The sequence below is a fragment of the Aquarana catesbeiana genome, linkage group LG02, assembly GCF_042186555.1.
Source record: "Aquarana catesbeiana isolate 2022-GZ linkage group LG02, ASM4218655v1, whole genome shotgun sequence".
NCBI classification, from domain to species: Eukaryota; Metazoa; Chordata; class Amphibia; order Anura; family Ranidae; genus Aquarana; species Aquarana catesbeiana.
This window is the reverse complement of record NC_133325.1, coordinates 133,173,710-133,197,691: the sequence shown is the minus strand read 5'-3', so window position 1 is coordinate 133,197,691 and position 23,982 is coordinate 133,173,710. Positions and strand designations below refer to the sequence as shown.

Here is a 23,982-nt window from a genome sequence, read left to right as displayed (position 1 = left end):
TTTTTTAATTCCCTCCCCCACTCCTTTCTTCAGCAGCTCTGCAAGGATTGGCTGTTCCACACCTCAGCATGATTTGTCATGCTGAAGTCATGTGGTTACTATCCTGTCTTTTCACTGGATGTTAGAGATCATAGCAGAAGTTCAGTGTTAGAAATACACAGGGGAGTGTAGAAGTGGGCGGGGAGTCTACTGACATCACAACTCCACCCACTGAGCTCCAGACAACAGACCCACCCACAGAATCTGCAGTTATTCGGCTCTCATAACAGACAGAGGGGAGACATTTGACAGGTAAAGATACATGCAGGAGGCATGTATATCCTTATAGATAACCCCTATGGCAGTAGTTTAGAAAGGATGACATTGGGTTTACATCCACTTTAAAATCAAATTGCATTCTATGGGCAACATGGCTGTTTCTTTCCAAAAATTGCAAACTAATCTAAACTATTGTGAAGAAGAAAATGTTTATCAAATGTCGTGATCCGATGAATGACAAACACTTCAGGAATGGCCCCATCACCAATAAACACTACAATTATAAGCAATGTATATAACATAGATTAAGCTAACTATAACCTTTAAAGTACAATATAAACCAGTATCAAGCTGAGGCTTTATTAGATAAAATAGTCACATTATTACAAGTTATGCTAACTGCACAAGGAATGTAAGAAATGTTACTATTTATGACCTTGGGTTAAATTTGATAATGTGTTTCTTACTATTGTTGCATTCTAAACTATTTTAAGTAGACACAATGAAAATGTTTTATCGTTCTTACGAAAGCAGAGAAAGTACTGCAAAAACAAGATAATATTCTGATTGCTATTCCTGAGATATTAAAATGTAAACATTTGCTTTCAGCGCTCAGTGTTTTATTTTATTTTTTTTCCTATTTGAATAGACTTTTTAGGATAAAAAAATCAAGCTTCTAGCATGTATAAAGCGTAGGCACCTCTCATCGTCCTCCTGAATACTGAATACACTCTGAGCAGGTAAATCTTTGGTATTCCTGGGTAATGACAGAGCTTCCCCCATTCCCCAGATTTCAGTCACAATGATGGGCTGCCTAGTTAGCCAATAGGATTGTGTATAAATACACACGTGCACTTTAAAAACATCAGTCTTTTAGAGTCCACTTTCAACATAAAACAGGTACCTTAAGGCCCCTTTCACACTGGGGCGGTGGGGGCGTCGGCGGTACAACAGCGCTATTTTTAGCGCTGCTGTACCGTCGTTCCTGTAGCTGTATTCAGCCGCTAGTGGTGCGGTTTTAACCCCCGCTGGTGGCCGAAAAAGGGTTAAAATCACTCGTACAGCGCGGCTATAGCCGCAGTATTGCCGCGGTATAGCCGCGCTGTCCCATTGATTTCAATGGGCAGGAGCGGTTTAGGAGCGGTGAATACACCGCTCCTTCACCGCTCCAAAGAAGCGGTTTGCAGGACTTTTTTCACCGTCCTGCCAGCGCACCGCTTCAGTGTGGAAGCCCTCGGGCTTTCACACTGAACAAACAGCGGAGGCTGTTTAGGGGTGGTTTGCAGGCGGTATTTTTAGCGCAATACTGCCTGCAAACCGCCTCAGTGTGAAAGGGGCCTTAATAACACTGTTGCCTTAAAACAAATTCTAAATAATGCACCCAATGAGAAAGAAAGCAGTTAAGGGTAAAAAATTGCAGAGCTATTCATCCTGTGAAACTGCATGTACATTTTGCTCTGTGAGAATGGGGGCAAAAAGTATGTTATTGGGCTATTTGCTCTCCAGATTGAATCTTATTCATTCATACAAAATGTAGTGAATCATTAAATACTACATAATGGCCAACAATGGAGCTGGCAGTTATGGTACATAAGTATAGCCTCTCAACTCAAATTAGTGGCCATAATGTGACATTTTCTGGATACACTCTCTTCCGTATGAAGGATATATTTTGGTCTGGAAAGAATATAGCCTAATAACATTCGTTTCTTCGCTGATTTGCACAGAACAGATATACATGTAGTTTCCCAGGACAAATAGCTCTGCACATTTTTTAAACGTACACCTATTCATGCTCCCCTCTTCTGCTGCTTGAACGTGCACCCAGAAGAATCTTCAACACTCAAGTTTCTTCCAGATGTATGAGATGCTTTGTGCCCACTGAGCACCATGGTACTGACCTACAGGCTCCTATATCACTGCTGTGTCCAGTAATGACCACAGAATGATCCACAGAAGGAACCACAGTGCACGGCAGAGACAGAGGCATCCAAAACACCTGGGAGTGTCACATGAAGACTCCAAAGAGGCTGCAGCTCAGAAATAAGGTACCAGTAATGGGAGGCAGGACAAGTAGATATTGCAGTCTTCTTTTTACCTCCTGCCACTTCTAGGTGGTTTTCATGTATGCTGCCAGTAAGTGACGGTAGCTTTATATTTTACTCAGTGAAAATATAGACTTATAGTTCTCTTGTCCTGTCCTCCTAAAGAAGGCTTCAAGTTAAAATGATAAACATTAAGTATATCTAAAACCAAAACGTTTTGCTTCATATTGGATGGAGAAGGGGATGGTTAAAGCATCTATTAGGTTGTTTGTGTAATTTGGGAGATTTACCTGTCCTATAGACACAGCAGGAAGTGGGAGAAAATCTCCTCTAAGACAGTTGTCATTCTGACAACTTCAAATTTGGGGTTTTCCCTTGACAATGGTCACCCGGACAAAGTTGGGATGACAGCAAAAATCTGGCAGGGGTTTCACAACTATAACCAAAATAATAAAAATGATCCCCAAACAAAACATGACTTAGTACTTGGTGGAGAAACCCTTGTTGACAAGTACAGAGGTAAGACATTTTTCTTTATCATACATCATGGGACACAGAGCCTTAAGTAGTTACTTAATGGGTTATAGGCTACCTTCAGGTGATGGACATTGGTTATGCCCAATCCAGGAAGTTCACTCCTTATATAACCCCTCCTCCTTCCAGGAGCACATCAGTTTTTTTTCCACCAGTGTCTAAGGTGTTGGTCACGAGTGAAGATGTGCTCTGAGGAGCTCCAGGAGGGATCCATGCTGGATTTAAATAGCCTCCATAAAGACCAGATCCATCCAAAGTGCCACTAAGACCTAAAAGGATGGTACCTGGGGCCTCGTATCCAAAGCACGAGGTTTTGCCTGTAATGCCTCTCTTTGTAGGGCTGGACCCTAGGAACCCAGGGCTTTGGTCTTGCTACATTACCTAGCTTTCCTGGTGGGGTGCTTTACAGGTGCAAGGGAGTTGGAACCCCGATATTTAGGGACCTGGTACTTGAAGGTTTGCTAAACGCAGCCCGCCGTGATGGGTGAAGGTTGGATTGTCTGTTAATTCAGCAAATCCTGCGGTGGGGATAAGGTAAGGGAAGAAACTTAGGTATTAAAAACACCTATGTATTCTTCCATTAAGGGAAAAGTGTTGTCATTCCTTAATTCTCCACTAGAGGGAGTCTATGCATATACCTTACTCTGCTGTCTTCACTGTAAAGCTCAGTCTGTGTGTGGTCGCAGCAGCGTGTGCAGGGAGATTTTTCATCAAGGTAAAAGAAATCTGCAAATGTTTTCTTTCTCCCCCCTGAAGGGACCAGAGGGTTAGGAGGACATCAGCGCTGTACCCCCCTTACATTACGCCCCCGCCGCGGGGGGGGGGGGGTACGGAGGTCCCATTGGTACTGCTAATTGTATTACTGTTGGCTGATTTTACTGTTGTTGGTGCCTGCTGCTGGACAGATCTCTGCCTCCCCTCCCCCCCCCCCGTGCATTGTCTGTGGACCCGAAAACGCGCGGGAACATTTTTTAAATGTAAAGGGGGGCAGATTTTTTTCCGAGGGGCTGGGCCTAAGCACGGCAGGCTAAAACAAATAAAACTACAGCTGTGACAGTCTATCCTCAGCTGACGAGGAGGAAACAAGCAGCCTGCAACACAGGGACACAGGAGCTGTGGGACACATGAGGGTTGCAAACTGGCATTCCTGATACAAGAAGGACACCTTTTTCCCAGCACTAGGCTGAACTTCATAGCGGGTTTAAATGTCATGACTATATTCAGCGAATAAGTACAATTTGTATAGTGCCTCTGTTTTTGTACTTAGGACTATGCCTACCAAAAAAGACACCACAAAAACCAAAAAAGTTAAGGTTTAACCCCCAGGCGTTAGGATCTTGATTCACATTTCCACGCTGTCATCCTCACCTGAATTACCTGTTACGGCAAGCCAGGGTGAGCCATTGGAACAAACTGATGGTGCAACTGCTTCTCACATCTCAGCCCCTATATACGTGACTGAAGATGTCCTTTCCTCCTCCCTGCAGGGTCTGGAAGGAAGATTAGCGGCTTTAATCACATCCTCTATCTAATGGATAGGAAGCGTGCTAGATCCCCCTCCCCCACTTCAGAACCTTTCCAAGGGGAACAGTGGGCTCAGGATGAGGTGTTACCCTCAGTCGATCAGGAGGAAAAACAAACCAATGATTCCTCTGTGGAGGAAACAATGGTAGACTCACTTTTTTTAGCCTCACAATCTGTGAATTTGTTGATACAAACTCTTACGGAGATGGTTCGTTCTACTTTCATGCTGCCCCTAACGCAGTCTCCTGAAAGCTCGGTTTCTTCCTTGGGTTCCTTAAAACCTTCTCAGCTTTTGCATGCGTTTCCTGCACATGCATAACTAGAACAGCTTATTTTTGCCAAATGGGATCACCCAGATAAGCATTTTCTCCCTCCTAAGAGATTTTCAATTCTCTATCCCCTGAAGGAGAAATTCTCCAAAAAATGGACCAGCAGTTGACGCTTTGATTTACAGTGTGAATAAGGGCATAACTTGTCCTGTAGACAATGCACAAATGCTTAAAGATCCAACAGATAAAAAGTTGGAATCCCTGTTAAAATCTACTTTTTCCATGGCAGGTGCCGTTACTCAGCCTGCAGTCGCTGCAATAGGCGTCTGTCAATCACTAAAGGACCAATTTAAATAGGCCCTTAGAGAGATTCCTATACAACAAGCTCGGGAATTGGCTGAACTACCAAAAGCATTATGCTTTGCCATAGATGCCATTAAAGATTCTATTTACCAGGCTTCCCGCCTTACGCTTATGCTTGTGCATATGCGTAGAATCCTGTGGTTAAAAAATTGGTCAGCTGAAGCACCATGTAAAAACCTCCTAACTGGGTTCCCTTTTCATGGGGAGCGACTATTTGGAGAAGACTTGGACAAATATATACAAACAATTTCTAGTGGGAAAAGTTCTCTTTTGCCAGTCAAAAGAAAGTATAAACGCCCTTCATTTAAACGGGCTCTTTCCCCTGCGCCAGGGGCTTCCGCCTCTAAGTAGTGGCGACGGCCTCCGCCGTCAGACTCTAGAGGAAAACCTCAGGGTCAGACCCAGGCTCAAAAGAAGTCCTGGGGTCAGAAACCTGCAAAGCAGAATCCTAAAGCCTCATCATGAAGAGGCAACCCCCCTCACCAAGGTTGGGGGAAGACTTCTGCAGTTTTCAGAAGTCTGGCAAGAGGAAATTCAGGACAGATGGGTCATCTCCACGGTAACGCTGGGGTACAAGCTGGAATTTCGGGACTTTCCACTGTCTCGCTTCCTGAGGTCAAGCGTTCCCAAAGATCCAGAGAAAAGACAATCTCTGTTTCAGGCACTAGACCGATTAATATCTCAAGGGGTGATCATACAGATCCCCATAAATTAGCAAGGTCTGGGGTTTTATTCAAATCTTTTTATGGTACCAAAACCAAATGGGGATGTCAGACCTATTCTAGATCTAAAAAATCTAAATCAGTTCCTGAAGATTCCCTCCTTTCGCATGGAGACGATCAGGTCAGTTTCTATCCTTCTAGGTGGAGAACTTCTGGCATCAATCATCATCAGGGATGCATATCTGTATGTCCCTATATTTCCCGCTCACCAAAAGTTTCTGCAGTTAGAACAGCAGCATTTTCAGTTTGTAGGCCTGCTCTTTGGGCTAGCCACAGCACCCCGGGTGTTCACAAAAGTGCTGGCCCCACCTCTAGCCAGGTTAAGGGTACAGGGCATAACAGGCTAAGCGTACCTAGAAGATCTATTACTAATCGATCAGTCGGTGGCTCGTTTGGATCAAAGCGTACACACTACAACCAACTATCTGGAAAGTTTGGGTTGGATTCTCAACCTAAAGAAATCTTCCTTAATACTGCTAAAAAGGCTGGAGTACTTGGGTTTGATCATAGACACAGCCCAGGAAAAGGTGTTCTTGCCTCAGGCAAAGATCAACTCCATAAGAGAGCTGGTGTGGATGGTCAGGTCAAAAGGCGATCCTTCCATTCGCCTTTGCATGAGTTGCTAGGAACCATGGTGGCTTCATTCAAAGCAGTTCCCTATGCCCAGTTTCATTCAAGACTGTTGCAAATCAGTATTATTATTATTATTATTATTATTATTATTATTATTCAGGATTTATATAGCGCCAACAGTTTACGCAGCGCTTTACAATATAAAAGGGAGACAATACAGTTATAATACAATAAAATACAAGAGGATTAAGAGGGCCCTGCTCAGAAGAGCTTACAATCTGCTTACAATCCTGTCTGCTTGGAACAAAACAATTCAAGCTTTAGACTTGCCAATGCGGTTGTCCCCAAGAGTGTCCCAAAGCCTCACTTGGTGGTTACTAACCCAGAATCTGTTAAAAGGAAAATCCTTCAGACCAGTCATCTGGAAAGTGGTAACGATGGATGCCAGCCTTTCAGGCTTGGGAGCAGTACTAGAAAAGACAACTGTCCATGGACAGTGGTCAAGAACCGAAAGAACCTTGCCCATCAATATCCTAGAGATTCAGGCAGTGCGTCTGGCTCTAAAGGCCTGGACTTTCAGGCTACGGGATTGTCCTGTCAGGATCCACTCCGACAATGCCACAGCTGTGGCCTATATCAATCACCAAGGGGGCACCAAGAGTCTCTCAGTGCAGAGAGAGGTGAACCATTTTCTAACTTGGGCAGAAAGGAATGTTCCGTGCCTATCAGCAGTCTTCATTTCGGGAGTAGAGAATGGTCTCTTCACCCCAACATATTTAGGGCTGTTTGCCAAAGATGGGGACTACAGACGTAGATCTTCTAGCATCCAGGTTCATGAAGTTAGTCAACTTTGTGGCCAGAAAAAGGGATCCACTCGCATGCGGAACAGATGCGTTGGTGACCCCATGGGATCAGTTCTCACTGATCTATGCATTCCCCCCTATTCAGTTGCTGCCTCGACTTCTTTACAGGATCAAGCTGGAAAGCAAGCCGGTAATTCTGGTGGCACCAGCATGGCCCAGAAGGTCATGCTATGCAGAAATCGTAAAGATGGCAGTGGAGGGCCCATGGTCCCTCCCACTACGTCCAGATCTGCTCTCACAGGGACCGATATTTCATCCTTCCTTACGGTCTCTAAATTTAATGGCTTGGCTATTGAAACCCACATTCTAAAGAAACGTGGGCTTTCCGGGTCAGTTATCTCTACCCTGATTAATGCAAGGAAGCCAGCTTCCAGAACTATATATTATAGGGTCTGGAGGGCTTATGTTTCCTGGTGTGAATCCAAGGGTTGGCACCCTTGGAGATATATCATAGGCAGAATTCTTGCCTTTTTACAATCAGGGGTAGAAATGAAATTGGCCTTGAGTACTATTAAAGGCCAAGTCGGAATTGGCTGTTCTTTCTTATAAAGAGCCATATTTGATTTTTCATGAGGACAGAGGTGTTACGTCCTCGTCCAGACTTTTTGCCAAAAGTAGTTTCAGGTTTTCACCTCAACCAAGATATTGTCCTGCCAGCGTTTTTTCCAAAACCATGTTCCAGGGAAGAAAAGTCACTATATTGTCTTGATGTGGTGAGAGCAGTGAAAATCTATTGAAAGGCAACTGCTCAGATTTGTAAGACTGTCTCATTTATTGTGCCAGAAGGTCTTAAGAAAGGACAGGCAGCGTCAAAATCCACTGTCGCTAAGTGGATTCGGCAAGTGATAATTCATACTTATGATTTAAGGGGTAAGATTCCCCTTTTTCAAGTTAAGGCACTCTCTACCAGGGCGGTTAGTGCTTCTTGGGCAGTGCGTCATCAGGCCTCCATGGCTCAGATCTGTAAGGCCGCAAGTTCAGTGCATACATTCACACAATTTTATCAGCTGGATGTAAGGAGGTATGAGGATATCGCCTTCAGGCAAAGTGTGCTGCAGGCAGCAGCATAGGTCCTCAAGTCTGGGGGTACCCTCTGGGTTGTGTCTCCCTCTCCTCGAGTAACATTGCTATGGGACGTCCCATTAAGTAATTACTTAAGGCTCTGTGTCCCATGATGTACGATAAAGAAAATAGGATTTTTATAACAGCTTACCTGTAAAATCCTTTTCTTGGAGTACATCATGGGACACAGAGGTCACTCCCCTCTTTTTTGGGATTTAAGTATATTGCTTTGCTACAAAAACTGATGTGCTCCTGGAAGGAGGAGGGGTTATATAGGGGAGTGAACTTCCTGGATTGGGTATAACCAGTGTCCATCACCTGAAGGTGGCTTATAACCCATTAAGTAATTAGCCAAGAGGGGGGAGTATGGGACTTTAAATGAGGCACAATAAATGTACCTCCATCCCGGGTTCAAGTACATAAGAAGGGAATGTGGGACTTTAAATGAGGCAATTGACTTGTAAATAAATGTTGATAAATCTATTACAAGGTATTTCATATTAGTACCAATGCCTGCTAATATGAAATACCTTGTATTACATTTATCAATATTTACTATCTATTATGTGTTGCCAAGCTGACGTAAATGCATTCATTATGTTTATGCCATGTGTGCATGTATATATGAAAATACTTTTTTACTATTGTTACAAATAAAAATGTTTACCAAATACTCTACCTCCACAAGTCAATTGCCTCATTTAAAGGCTCTGTGTCCCATGATGTACTCCAAGAAAAGGATTTTACAGGTAAGCTGTTATAAAAATCCTATAATTGTAGTTGGTTACCAGGTTTGCACACATCTCAGGAGCGATTTTGGCTCACTCTTCTTTACAGATCTTCTCTAAAGGTTTCTTGGCTGTCGCTTGGCAACTCGAAATTTCAGCTCCCACCATAAATTTTTCTATAGGATTAAGGTCTGGAGACTGGCTAGGGCACTCCATGACCTTACTGTGCTTGGGTCACTCCTTCGTTGCCTTGGTGGTATGTTTGGGTCATTGTCATGCTGGGAGACTCATCCATGACCCATCTTCAGTGTTCTGGCTGAGGGAAGAAGGTTCTCATCCAAGATTTTACAATACATGCCCCCCTCCATTGGCCCCTCAATGCGGCAAACTTAGCCTGTACCTTTAGCAGAGATACAGCCCCAAACCATAATGTTTCCACCTCCGTGTTTAACTGTAGGGATGGTTTTCTTAGGTCATAACCAGAATTTTTCTTCCCCCCAAACACGGCTAGTCGAGTTTGTGCCAAAGAGCTCAATTTTGATCTCATTTGACCACAGCACTTTCACTCAATCCTTCTCTGAATCATTTAGACGTTCATTGGCAAACTTCAGGAGGGCCTGTACATGGGCTTCTTGAGGAGGGGAACCTTGCGGGCGCTGCAGGAATTCAATTCATGGCGGCATATTGTGTTACCAATGGTTTGTTTTGTGACTGTGTTTCCAACTGCCATCAGATCATTTACAAGCTCCTTCCGTGTAGTTCTGGGCTGATCCCTCACTTTTCTCATGATCATCCTTACCCCATGAGGTGAAATCTTGCATGGAGCTCAACCACGTTGGCGATTAATGGTTATTTTGTATTTGTTCAATTTGCGAATAACCATTCCAACAGTTGTCTCCTTCTCACCAAGCTTCTTGTTGATGGTCTTGCAGCCCATTCCAGCCTTGTGCAGGTCTACAATCTTGTCACTGATGCCCTTTGACAGCTCTTTGGTCTTGCCCATGATGGTGAGGTTTGAATGGAAGAAAGAGATTCTGTGGACAGGTTTCTATTATACACATAACGAGTTGTTGTTAGGAGCACCTTCTTAAATTGACAGGATTAATCTGTGTACCACATGAGCACATACTATAGCCAGTCTGTGGGAGACAGAATTATTTTTGGTTGGTAGGGGATCAAATACTTATTTTACTTACTGAACTGCAACTCAATTTATAACATTTGTATAATGTGTTTTTTTTTTCTGGATTTTTGGTTGTTATTCTGTCTCTATCATTTAAATGACACCTATGATAAAAAATGATAGACCCTTAATTTCTTTGTAAGTCAAAAAATTATTTTCCCCACTGCATGCATAGCCTATGATCACGCTGAGCCTTTATTTATGAATTATGTGCCATTACTGCTTAATGAGGCCGCATTGTATGTAACATCTAGTTTGTTGTTCAGTTTGTATTGCTGTTTCCTATTGTGGTCTGTGGTCCCGATGTATCATCTCAGCAGTAAAATACTGCATAGCATTGATTGTAACCCTTCCAAACCAAAGTTTTTTGTAGTGTTCCTATTGGAGAGATTTCCTTTCCTGGAGACCATTATTCCAGAGACAAGAGCAGAATGCCAATAAAAACTGACAGAGATTCTAGCCCTCTCTCTAGCCAAACAAAAACACTTTTTTCTAGAGTTCCACTTTACCAGTCTTTGCAGATTAGGAGGCAGTCATTGAGTGAACACACAGAATCTCGCAGCACAGTACATACTTGAGAAAATGTGTTTAATGGAAAGTTATGAAGAGAAATATTTTCCTAACCTGGGTTATAGACGTCAGTATACCTAAGTGAAATTTAATGAATTTATACAAACACTTACATAGGCACAGTTCCCGATATCCTTTGTAATAATCTTTAGAGGAATGGTTTTTGGGTGGTCGTTTTCTTTCTCTTCCTTGATGTATCTAGTAAGCAAGAATAAAGGTTAAAAAGGCTAAAGCTTAAAGGAATACTCCATTTACAATACAAATTACTGGGACATACTGTATATACACAAGAAATTTTTTAATGCAATGTTATTTAAAGAAAAACACCCTATCGTTTTATTCTACAGTCAGCTATGATTTTCTAAAACTGCCAAAAAATTCCAGTTTCATTTTATTGCAACTGCAGCAAAAGTATTTGATAATTGTCTATAGCAGGCCTTTTCATCCTTTTTACCCTAGAGCAGGGATATGCAATTAGGGGACCTCTAGTTGTTGCAAAACTAGAACCCTGGCTGGTCTATAGGATGCTCATACACCTATGGGTGCTAAGGATGCAACTTTTTTTTTATTACAGTACTGAGAAAAATCATGTAGTTACTTCAGTATAGGATCTTCCACTCAAAGCCCAAATCTAGCTGCAACCAGAGCTGTGGGATTTTTCATTTTTTTAATTTATGTATGGTATTTTGGAGACAAAAAACATAGAATAGGGCCTAAATGGCCTGTTTCAGTTACCTACAGAACAGAATCTGGGTGGCACAGTGGTGTAGTGGGTAGAACTCACACCTAGCAGTAAAAAGGGTTGCCGGTTCGAATCCCAACCACGACACTACCTGCCTGGAGTTTGCATGTTCTCCCTGTGCCTGTGTGGGTTTCCTCTGGGTACTCTGGTTTCCTCCCACACTCCAAAGACATGCTGGTAGGTTAATTGGCTTCTGTCTAAATTGGCCCTAGTATATGAATGTGAGTTTAGGGACCTTAGATTGTAAGCTCCTTGAGGGTAGGGTGAATGTACAATGTATATGTAAAGCACTACGGAAATTGACAGCGCTATATAAGTACCTTAAATAATAATAATCAGGGAAGAATCTGTAGGAAATGTACCATAATTGTTGGAATGCAAATAAATGACCAGGAAATAATTCTTATTTTCATAGCAAACGTGGAGATTCAGTTTACTATTATTATTATTATACAGGATTTATATAGCCCCGATGGTTTGCGCAGTGCTTTACAACATTAGGGCAGACAGTACAATTACAATACAATTCAATATGGGGGGGAATCAGAGAGCCCTGCTCGTTAGAGCTTACAATCTAGGAGGGAGGGTCAAGTTATACAAAAGGGTAATAGCTGTGGGGGATGAGCTAACGGAGAAGATAGTGCAGTTGTTAGATGGAGGCAGGATAGGCTTCTCTGAAGAGGAAAGTTTTCAGGGATCGCCTAAAAGTGGATAAATTTGGAGACAGTCTGACAGATTGGGGCAGCGAATTCCAGAGGATGGGCGAGGCTCGGGAGAAGTCCTGGAGGCGGATATGGGAGGAGGTGATGAGGGAGCTAGAGAGCAGGAGGTCTTGGGAGGAACGAAGATGGCGATTAGGTTGGCATTTTAAGACTAGGTTAGTGATGTAGCTGAGGGCAGAGTTGTGGATGGCTTTGTAACTTATTATTAGTATTTTGAATTTAATTCGTTGGGCGAGTGGCAGCCAATGGAGGGATTGGCAGAGAGGGGTAGCAGACACTGAGCGGTTTGTAAGGTGGATGACTTTAAAAGCATAATAATGTTGAAAATAAGGTCATAACTACAAACATTAGGAATGATAATGCAAGGAATAATAACCCATCCCACAGAATCATTATCTCAGATAAAGCTGGAAATTATGATTGCTGATTGGTTGATATGGTTTACTAGGGGTCCTGTCTGCATGGAGTTTGTATATTCTCCTCATGTGTATGCAAGTTTCCTCACAGTGCTCCACTTTCTTCTTAAACACTTGAAATGTGCTGAGCTGATTAATGAAACCTGGAGAAAAAAAATGGAACAGCTGGCAATAACAAATAATGAGGTTTCATTTTTCAGTTACTGGAAAAATAAAATAAGGGATATGATTGCTTAATATCATGAGTAAATGTCTCCCTGCAGTTGAGAAATTAAAATGACCCTGTCCCCACAGGGTCACTTAGAAAAGGGGCCCATCTTTACTTACCATTCCAATGGTCCCTGTCTTGAAATGCTTCCTCATCAGTGACCGATAGAGTCCCTGAGAAATATAAGAAACTGTCAGGTGGTTATACTCTCCAACATTTACCCAAAACTAAATGTCTGTTTTCACTGCTCCCTGATGCTACAGTTATTTCACACTTCCATGTGTGTGAATACCTGCTCCTCCCACTACATGCAGTGGTTCCTCCCGCACGCTTGTACATCTCTATAGGACATACGTGCTGGCAGGAGGGACCACTGAGTGTGACGGGGGGGCAGGTATTCAACCCTCCTGAAAGTGTAAAACATCTGCAGCAATTGGAGAGCAGTGAAAGCAGATACTTTTGTTTTTGGTAGATGCTGTAGAATTTCTTATATTTCTCATGGACTCTATTGGTGAAATCTCTGTATGTGATTTCGTGGATCTGCACACATGCTGTAGCCATTATGAGGGAGGTGGGCTCTTCGCGTTATTTTCCGCACAATATAATATAAATAAACAACATAGCAGGGAGAGTGGATACCACTCATAACTGTAATAGCATGCGTGCAGAAATAATACTCTATAAATAAATAAAAGGCAGCACTGAAAAAAAAAAAAAATGTTTTAATTATCATATATTTATGAAAGAAAGCATCATAAAGAGAAATAACGGTACAGCAGAGTACATGCACAAGATCTCCCCACAGTTCCCCTATCTAGTCAAAGACAACGTCTAAGCTACAAGCAACATACATATTTTCATTAGAACAGGGAGGAGATCCAGGCTAATAGTACAGCAATTGACAAACATCAATACACATGGTTAAATACCAGAAAAGGCCTTTAGCTGAAATGCGAACACAAAGGATCATGCAGGGGAGGGAATCACAACGTTTGGGAGTAAAACCCCCTTTCTCCAGATGGGTCTCTCTTGAGAAAGGGGGTTTTTACTCTGAAACGTTGTGATTCCCAGTGGCTTCTTCCAGTATTGATGTTTGTTAATTGCCGTACTATTAGCTGTACTATTAGCCTGGATCTCCTCCCTGTTCTAATGTAAATGTATATGATGCTTGTAGCTTAGACATTGTCTTTGTCTAGATCTGGGGTGCCCAGCCAGTGGCCCGCAGAGCCCTCTGATGTGGCCCGTGACCTCCTGCTCTGGGAAGGTGGGTTGGTAAGCTCAGATCGTAGGTTTCCGACCTGCCACCCCAGAGCATCAGTGTTGTGAATAAAGCTGGCGGTAGAGGAAGTAAGCGGCAGAGTCGCATAAGCAGATGCTTCTTGTATGGCGCCAACTCCTGTCACAGGCGGAGTGATACCAAATGCACTCTGCCTGGGACAGCAACTGCCGGCGATACCTGAGTGGAAGACTGTTATTAAAGGTAAGTTTAATACTATAATCACAGTGCTCCTGCGGGTTACCTGCACAGAGCCATAGACTTCGGTTATTACCTGTGGGTTTGGTGCACTCTCAGAAAGTGCACCACACCTGCAAGATATAATAGAAGTCTATGACAAAGTGCAGCTAACCCGCAGGAAAGCCACAGGTGCACTGCGCTGCACCCACGGTGTGGGTAAACCATAGCGCAACAGTGTGAAAACAGCCTTAGACCCCTTAGGTCTGAACCAATCAGAGCCTCTATTCACCTCTATGGAGCAGCAAATGTAAACAGACTTGTGTTCGTTTACACCCACCTACCTCCGATCCGATCTGCTAAAAAAAAAAAAACAGAAGGGGATCTGTCCCCTTCCATCTGGGCGGATCAGATTGGAGGGCCCATATAGTAGAGTGGGCTGTGTCCATGTCTGCTCTGCAATTGTGAAAGAATTCTTAGACCCCTTAGGTCCGAAACCAATCAGACCCTCTATTCACCTCTATGGAGCGGCAAATGTAAACAGACTGTCCATTTACACCCGCCTACCTCCAATCCGATCCGCTAAAAAAAAAAAAAAAAACAAGGGGATCTGTCCCCTTCCATCTGGGTGGATCAGATCGGAGGCCCCATAGAGTAGAGCATGCTGTGTCCATGTCTGCTCTGCATATGCGTGGACACGAACCTGTCATCCATATGCTCTGCTCATTGTGGCCCGCGACCGGTTACCAAGTCGCCTAAGTGGCCCTCGCTCTACAAAAGGTTGGTCTAGATCGATGAACTGTGGGGAGATTTTGTGAATGTACTCTGTTGTACTGTTATTTCTCTATATTTATTTATTTATTACAGGTACTTATATAGCACTGCCAATTTATGCAGCAGTTTACATGTATATTGTACATTAATATCAGTCCCTTCCCTCAAGGAGCTTACATTCTAAGGTCCCAAACTCACATTCACACACATACTAGGGTCAATTTAGACAGTTGTCAATTAACCTACCAACATGTCTTTGGAGTGTGGGAGGAAACCAGAGTACATCTGCGCAGGCACAGGGAGAACATGCAAACTCCAGACAGGTAGTGCTTTGGTTGGGATTCGAACCTAGAGATGCTAGGCAGAAGTGCTTACCACTTAGCCACTTATATGATGCTTTCTTTCATAAATATATGAAAATCAAAACGTTAGCGGTTTGGGGTGCTGCTTATTATTTATTTATAGAATATTATTCCTGGGTCTTTCTTGAAGGTTTTACTAAGAGCATGTGTGCAGACCCATGAACATGTGGAGCTGGAACATATAAACATCAATAAACATGGTGGGAATACCCTAGACTCCCATGAGGACTGGAAAAGAGTCAGAAATTATGACCAGGTGATCTCACTGTTGGAGCACCCAAGATATTTAAAAATCCAGGGGCTGACGTAACCTACCAATCTCCCCCTATAGTTAAAATATCACTTTTGAAAAGACCTGACACTTTAAATGTTTCCTACATTTTTAACAAGGGCTAATGATGATAGAATCTAGATCTAGAATTCCCACCTATTACAACAGTTACATTTGGGTTTCACTTTCTTCATGGCTAAAGATCCATTCACATTTCTTAATTTTTACCAGATGGGATTTCCATTAGAACAGTTTCATTGTACTGCATGGAGAGCGACTTGTCAGGCTGACAAGTCGCCTGACAGGTCGCCCTGATGTGGGAATGCTAGGCTGGGAAAAAATGACTGAGGCCACGAACTCTGAACCGCGACTTTACGGGGTCGGCTGTATTACTTATTATACAGGATTTATATAACGCCAGCAGTCTGTACAGCTCTTTACAATATGAAGTGAGACAGTACAGTTACAATATACAGTAGTTTAAAAAAAGAGTCTTTGGAGGATCCTGTTTGTAAGAATCTACAATCCAAAAGGGATGGGCAAGTGATATAAAAGGTAGTAACTGTGGAGATGAGTTGATGGGGAAAGTAAAAGTTCAGTTGTTAGGTGGAAACGGGATAGGCTTCTCTGAAGAGATGAGTTTTCAGGGATCGCCAAAAGGCAGACAGAGTGGAAGATAGCTGGACAAATTGGGGTATAGAGTTCCAGGGGATGGAAGAAGCTCTGGGGAAACCCTGGAGGAGAGCATGGGAGGAGGTGAGAGGTGATGAGGAAGCCAGAGAGCAGGATGTCTTGGCAGAAGTGAACAGAACGGTTTAGGTGATATTTTGAGATGAGGTTGGTGATGTAGGTCAGGGCATATTGGATAGCTTTGTATGTTGTTAGTATTTTGAATTTTATTTGTTAGTCAAGTGGAGTTGCAGTAGCCAAGGCAAGAGATAACATTTTTTTTTTTTTTTCATTTTGTTCCTTAATTTTCTTAGTGAGTTAAAAAACAAATGTGCAAAATGAAAAATAAAATAACTTTTATTTCATTAGTAAATTACTTCACCATGCTTTGTAACCTGAAACATAACAGATATCAAAGAGAATACATATAGCAGACAGGGACCACCAGAGAAGTAAGTAGGGAACCGCTTTGTTTTTGGTGACTCCCATGCCACTTTATGGAAAACAGGACTGCGTTATCCAGCTGAAACAATGTACCGATCTAACAGGTCATACCTAAAGAAAATCAAATCTGTGTGTAGCCAGATTCTGTTTACTATAACAGAAGCAGGAGCACCCAAAAGTGTGCGGAAGCTCCCAAAATGACCAAAGGCAGGATCAGAGCCAGGAACTCCAATGTACAGAACTTTCTACTGGAGGTCCTTAGCGATAACACAAGCCAGATGATCATCCAGACTTGACTTATAACTTTAGGGAATCACTTTTGGGTGGACTGTTCCTTTCAATCAGCATACAATACAGTGTACAGATGTCATTTTTCCACTCTTAAAATAGAAAAGGTAGCAAAAAAAATGTAATTGTTGATTTGTTAACTGTTAGAAAAATGATTACTTTTCATTTCGACACCACAATAAAAAAAGTGGACTTTAACTTTTCAGTCCAAACAGCACAAATTCCGCAGACTGAAAATAAAGCCAGGAAGACCACAGGAATCCAGCAGCAGCTGATCGTTCAGCATGCATCTCCGTATCACAATAAAACCATCCATCATATCCCTGACAGTAAGCAGTTTTTTGTAATGAAAGTGATTTATACTACAGTACAGTGGAAGGGAGCAGTTTGTATTTCAAAAAAATTACAAAGGAAAACAAAAGTGCTGTGTTATTTGTCTAATAAGTGCCTGATGCTATGAATCCAGCACTGACAGTGCAAAGTGTTATCACATGGCTAAATGGCAACTGCATCCATCCAATCAGTGAGCAGCATTTGTTCCCACTTCTGTAAAAATACCAGAAAGTTTTACTAAACGCTCAGTGTATACAAGCTGATATTTTATACACAGGTTAGCCATTGGTTTAAATTGTTCTTGTTTACATTTTGGGTCCCTAATCAGTTTTTTGATGCATCCAAGCGCCATTGGCAATGAAAGCCTGAGGCTGGGTTCACACTATACTACACAACAGTAGTACGACTTTCATCCTACTTTGCTCTGCGACATCAGTCCTACATTGGTCCTACATTGATCCTACATTGGTCCTACATCCATCTGACTTTCATGAACAGGATACTACTTTGATCCGACTTTTCAGATAGTACACTTGTCCTTTGACCAATCAAAACTAACACACAATGGGAGGGGCTACAGCAGGGGGCAGGAAATAACACAATGTCGGATGCCAAAGTCGGATGGTTAGGACAAGGATCCGACTTTGATCCTACTTCAATGATAGTCAATGGGCTGAAGTAGGATCAAAGTCAGACCAAAGTAGTACAGGGAGCATTTCTAAAGTCGGAACGACTTGTGTCGGACCAGTTAGGACGGCTCCCATAGGGAAACATTGAATTTCACACGTCATGCGACATTAGCTCCCAATGTCGGAGCGTTTGTCGGACCAGTGTGAACCCAGCCTAAGCAATATTATTGATAATATGTGTAAAAAAACACACACCAAAAGATGTAAATATAACCTAAAATGTAATTGCACCTCTCATACTGCAGTCATCCTTGTTCCCCCCCATATACTCAACTGCCCCAGATTTACAGAGATATTGCAACAAGTCCACACAGATGCTTGTCATACTCTTTTTCAGCTGGGTCATGAGCTCTGTACTCCTTCTCTTATAAGAATTAGGTAAAGGGGGTACAGACGGCTGAATTTCAATCTTTGTTTGGCCCTCATAGTTTGACTGAAGTTGATCATAAGATTGACTTCTGTCGAACGGCCATGCTGAAAAACATTCATCCATCATGGCTGCGGTCGCTGATTAGTGTATTATGACAGCAGAGAGTCCCCACTGTCAGAATACAGTGGCACAGTAGGGAGAATTTGTGTGGATGGGGGAATCAGTATGTTTTTTTTTCATTCAGTCCACTAGCCGAATGAAAAAAAACTAACCGCGTATACCCAGCCCAGCCAGTCTTGAATACGATCTTGCACTTAAAAAAGATAGGATTGTATGAGGGCAAAGAGTGTATGTGTGGGCTTAAAGGAGAAGTACAGCCAAATCTCATTTGTCTGTGTTTCTCCTGTGAATCACAATAGTGCAGTTCATCCTGTGACCCGTTTTCAGCAGACAGCAACAATGAAGTCAGGATCTCTCCACATGCCTGGACTGACACCAGGTTCAGCCTCTCAGCGAGCCGGAGAGAGCCTGAGCCAGACAGCTCCCGCCCCCTCCACAGCCCAGAGCTCCAATGAGGGGGGGGGGGGGCAGAGCAGACAGCCGCTGACTGACAGTCACCAGCTCTCTGCTCAGGGAGCCCTGAGGACTGAGCGATCAACGGTGTTCGATCACTTGGTGATCGAACCTAGGTAGGTATGATTCTGCAAAAAACAAAAACATACTTCTCTTTTAACCTGGAAGATTTTGATAAATAGTTGTGTGGCCTTGTCTGTGATAAGTACAGTTACTCTTTAAATCACCAGACTGTATTTTTTTGGAACTCTTTTGGTGAAGTATCTCGTGTTGAATTCTTGGCTCAGCATACCTGCAGTGGTCATTATAAGGGGCTCTCTTGCTCCCTGCTGGATTTTTTAAATGTATTTTACATTATGGAGAGTGCATCAAAAGGAGCTTGAGCACAAAAAGACAGACAGGTACACCCAGCACTCTCAGATTAATAACAAACATAGTTGGGAAAAATGGCACTAAGAGCCTTCTGTTGGATGGATCTCAGACATTTAACAGACATATAAGAAGACAGGGGCTGGCTTAACACATAAGGCTACACCTATCACCTGTGGCACATGTGGCCCACTGAGACCTCTGATGGACCCCTAGACTTCAAACCAGGGAAGTGCATGCCTGGGGTCGGAAACCCATTGATCGCGATCTGGGCTTGCCAACCTGCCATCCTAAAGCATCAAAGTGCATCGAGCCAGCAGCAGAGGAAGCAGGTGCCCAATGAGGGGATCTTGTCCCAGGCGGAGCGATACCAAGGGCACTTCCCCTGGGGACCTTTCTAGCAGCCTGGAGAGTGATGCCAGCAGAAGCTGGAAGACGAAAAGAAGGTCAGTGTATTAAACGACACATACACTGTGCATTTGCAATCAGCATATTAGCACCTACAACAGGGTTAATATCTATTAGGCTGCTTTCACACTAATCTGCAGGTGCAGCGTAGTGCGTCTGTGGGTGTCCTGCGGGTTAGCTGCACTGAGCCATAGACTCCTAATATATCTTACTGGTGTGGTGCACTTTCCGAAAATGCACCAAAACTCCTGAACTCCTGAATCCTGAAACTCGCTTTCAGAAAGTGCACCACTCCCGCAAGATATAGAAGAAATCTATGGCAAAGTGCAGCTAACCCAAGAAAGCTGCACGTGCATCAGTGTGAAAGCCCCTAATAGGGGGATCAGGACAGTAATAGCTTGTTTACATTTTGGGGGGTGGTAAAACTCCATAGTTGAGCCAACCCCAACCACTGGTGTAATGTTAGTGGTTGCAATAGCAACCCCGCCTTATACTCTAGGGGGCCCTTTTGGCCTCCCTGTCACATTCTGTTTTAGACTTGGACAGGAAGGGTGGCGGGGGCGGCATATACAGGGACCGATCCTCTCCATTTTCCTACTGAAAATGCTGAAAGATGACTACTCCTCCTCTCCCTCCCACCGGCATTCAGCAGCTGCAGGAGGAAAATGTTAATTATGCTATTCCAAATTGAAAAATTTAAATTCTGAACCATTTCATTTCATTTGTGGCCCTTGTTACCAAATCAATCAAGTGGCCCCCACTCTTCAAAAGTTTGAGCACCCCTGACCTATAATATATACACCATGTTGGGTATACTGACCCTTTAAGAGGAACCCTGGTCCAGTAATTGCACATGATCAAAGAAATCTTGGAATTGTCAAATTAATGTTCAGCAAATTGAAACTTACAGACAAATTGGTGGCAGATCAGAGCGGGTATTGGCAAAGTATAGGTTCACATTAAGCAATAGGAAGGGAAATAAAGCACTGTGCTCTACATTGTACAAAAACAATACAAATAACATCGTTATAACATCATAATAAGAAGCAACCTACCTTTCAAAAAGCATAAACCATTTTTCTTTCTCCTCTGGAGTACTGCAAGAGAAAAACAGAAAAAAAACAATCATAATAAAGAAAAACAATTCTACGTTCAGGGAGTATATTACATTAAAGCCTAACCCCAGGAAAACAGCTAACTACTCAGCCAAGGCACATATTTCTAAACTGTTCTACCTGCCAAACAAATCTGTAACTCTCTTCAGCCAGTCTTGTGATTCAGAAACCACAGCCAGGTCAGTGACTTCAGAAAACTGAAACCATATACTAACTAGAAGTGATGGGATATCTAATTTAACACATGAACTGTATTTTTACTGTAAACAGCAAATAAGCCCAAGACATTGCTATTATAAGTGAACAATAGCAGACAGCACCAGTGGGGGGTGAAATGTGGGGGGTGATCTGTAATTGTAGCTCTAGTTTACAGTATTTCAAGAGGTTTATGGGCTGCTGTACAAAAGCAAATAAAACAAGAAACAAAATATTACTTTTACTAATACGTTTTATAAATAGGAAAACCATAGGTAAAGATAGATAGATAGACACTATTTTACCAAAAGTAAAACACGCACATGAACTTTAATGGCATCCCAGTCTTAGTCTGTAGGGTTCAATATTGAGTTGGCCCACCCTTGGCAGCTATACCAGCTTCAACTCTTCTAGGAGGGCTGTCCACATGGTTTAGGAGTGTGTCTATGGGAAAATTTGACCATTCTTTCAGAAACGCATTTTTTTTTTTTTTTTTTGGTATAATAGGATATATAATATAGAGGGAGGTGTTCTGTAGTCCACAGAAGTGACCTGAGCAGACCTGATAATGTTGTTTGGGATTTCAGTGAATCAGTAATTATGAGCTGATCGGATCTCTTGTAGGATCAACAGCTATTTTTGTGCAATTATAGAACCGATCTAACAAAATACTTTTGATCGTAAAAAGCTTCTGTAAGAATGGTCAAACATTCCCATAGACACATTCATGAACCTTGACAGTCTTTCCAGAAGAGTTGAAACTGTTATAGCTGCAAAGGGTGGGCCAAATCAATATTGAAGTAAAAAATACGTGCAGCGCTAATCCAATGAATATAAATATATGGGGACCTTATCTAAAGGATACCACTATAGCTCTAGTTTTTGGTACCTCAAGTGATTCATGTGTTAATGTTAAAATGAAAACGAAATAACCATATTGCAAAAAAAAATATTGCAAATAAAATTTGAAAAATCCGCGTATCGATATTGAATATTAAAAACACACATACGTTATGTAATGGTTATGACATTCATGTGGAAAATTAAATGACATCTTTGTAAACAGATTAACCTACTTAAATTGTGATATGGTTATAATAACTATAACCTCAGATTATAGTGAACCCAGATGATGTCTATGTAGACGAAATGCATCGGATCAAGTCCTGCTATGCCATTGCATCCTTTATGCTGTTTACAGAAAAATAACTTGAAAAGCGCTTTTTAATCTGCTATGGAGAAGAAATTATCCATGCTTGAATGTGAAGTTGATGGCCCTTCATAGTCGCCCCTTACTAGGCTGTGGAATTGATGGTATAAGTTGTTTCCTCAGTACAGACAGTACAAATACAATACACTTTAATACAGTAGGGATCAGAGGGCCCTGCTCCTTAGAGCTTACAATCTAAGAGGGAAGGTCAAGAGATACAAGAGGTAATAACTGTGGGTGATGTGCTGATTGAGAAGATAAATGTACAGTTGTTATTAACAGTGGGGGCCAGATAGGCTTCTCTAAAGAGATGAGTTTTCAGGGATCGTCTGAAAGTGGATAAAGTAGGAGAAAATCGGACGGATTGGGGTAGAGCATTCCAGAGGATGGGGAAGGCTCTGGAGAAGTCCTGAAGGCGAGCATGGGATGAGGTGTCAAGGGAGTTTGAGAGCAGGAGGTCTTGGGAGGAGCGAAGAGAACGATTGGGTTGGTATTTTGTGACTAGGTTAGAGATGTAGCTGGGGGCCAGGTTGTGGATGGCTTTGTAAGTTATAGTTAGTATCTTGAATTTAATTCGATGACTGAGTGGCAGCCAATAGAGGGATTGGCAGAGGTGTATAGCAGACACTGAGCGGTTTGTGAGGTGGATGAGCCTGACAGCAGCGTTCATGATGGACTGAAGTGGGGATAGCCTATTTAGAGGTAAACCAGTGAGGAGGGAGTTGCAGTAGTCGAGGCGGGAGATGACCAGGGAGTGGATTAGAAGCTTTGTGGTGACATTGGTTAGGAAGGGGCGTATCTTGGGGTATTGTGGATATGGGACATTCACTATAATCTGAGTTTATAGTTATTATAACCATATCGCAATTTAAGTAACTTAATCTGTTTATAAAAATGTCATATATTTTTCCACATGAATGTCATAACCACTAAATACGGTATGTGTGTTTTTAATATTCAATATTGATACACAGATTTTTCAAATATTATTTGCAATGTTTTCTGCACTTCTTTTTGTACTGAATATTTTTATTTGCAAGTCATTGTCAAACTTGCAGCTCAATTCCTTGCTATCTGGGTGATGTTCAGCACCCTGTCTCTCATTTTGCTGTGCAAACCTGCTGCTAGGTGAAAACGCTAACTGCTGATAGAAAACTAAAAAGGTACATGTGATGCCCATCGGAATCATTCACTTTGTGACAGGTTAGTCCCCTATCTGCTTTCAGGGATGTGGGCAATTGGGCATTTTTTATTACATCTGGTGGACATGTCATGTGGCTCAAAAGTACTGGGCAGACATCTTTTTGCTCCTTGCTACCTTGATAGGGCATAGGATACCTTGCAGAGTAAAGTACTCTCTCCTTTGTGCCAGGCCACCTGATCTTTTCAAGTCTCAGTTCAAACTTATGTTCTTACTGCTGCTAAGTAGACAATCAACAAAGCAGGAAAGATTTCCACTCTTTATGTAGCCAAACTCAGGTCTAGAATCACAAGGATCATCTTCATGGAACAATGGAGGTCAGGCTGTCTGTTGTACATTTTCTTCCCTCAGGAACTAACACGGGCCTCCAGGGCCTTTAGGTGAAGTCTGATCATGGCCCTATCTACCAGTTCCCTCTCTCTTACCCTTCCCTTAAGTAACTATTGTGTAGCCCTATATCTCCCCAATGGAACCCT

The 23,982-nt window shown here is 42.5% G+C and overlaps 1 protein-coding gene across 2 annotated transcripts in view; it reads right to left on the bottom strand.

The window, feature by feature from the left end:
- ARHGAP20 (Rho GTPase activating protein 20) overlaps positions 1 to 23,982 on the bottom strand; it is a 217,869-nt gene that overhangs the window by 65,157 nt on the left and 128,730 nt on the right. For both annotated transcript variants that reach the window (XM_073613484.1, XM_073613485.1), the window contains 2 exons: positions 20,841 to 20,882; positions 10,808 to 10,892 (listed from right to left, as the gene is read on the bottom strand). In XM_073613484.1, the coding sequence (XP_073469585.1) occupies positions 10,808 to 10,892; positions 20,841 to 20,882 (127 nt within the window). The remainder of the gene's footprint in view (positions 1 to 10,807; positions 10,893 to 20,840; positions 20,883 to 23,982) is intronic.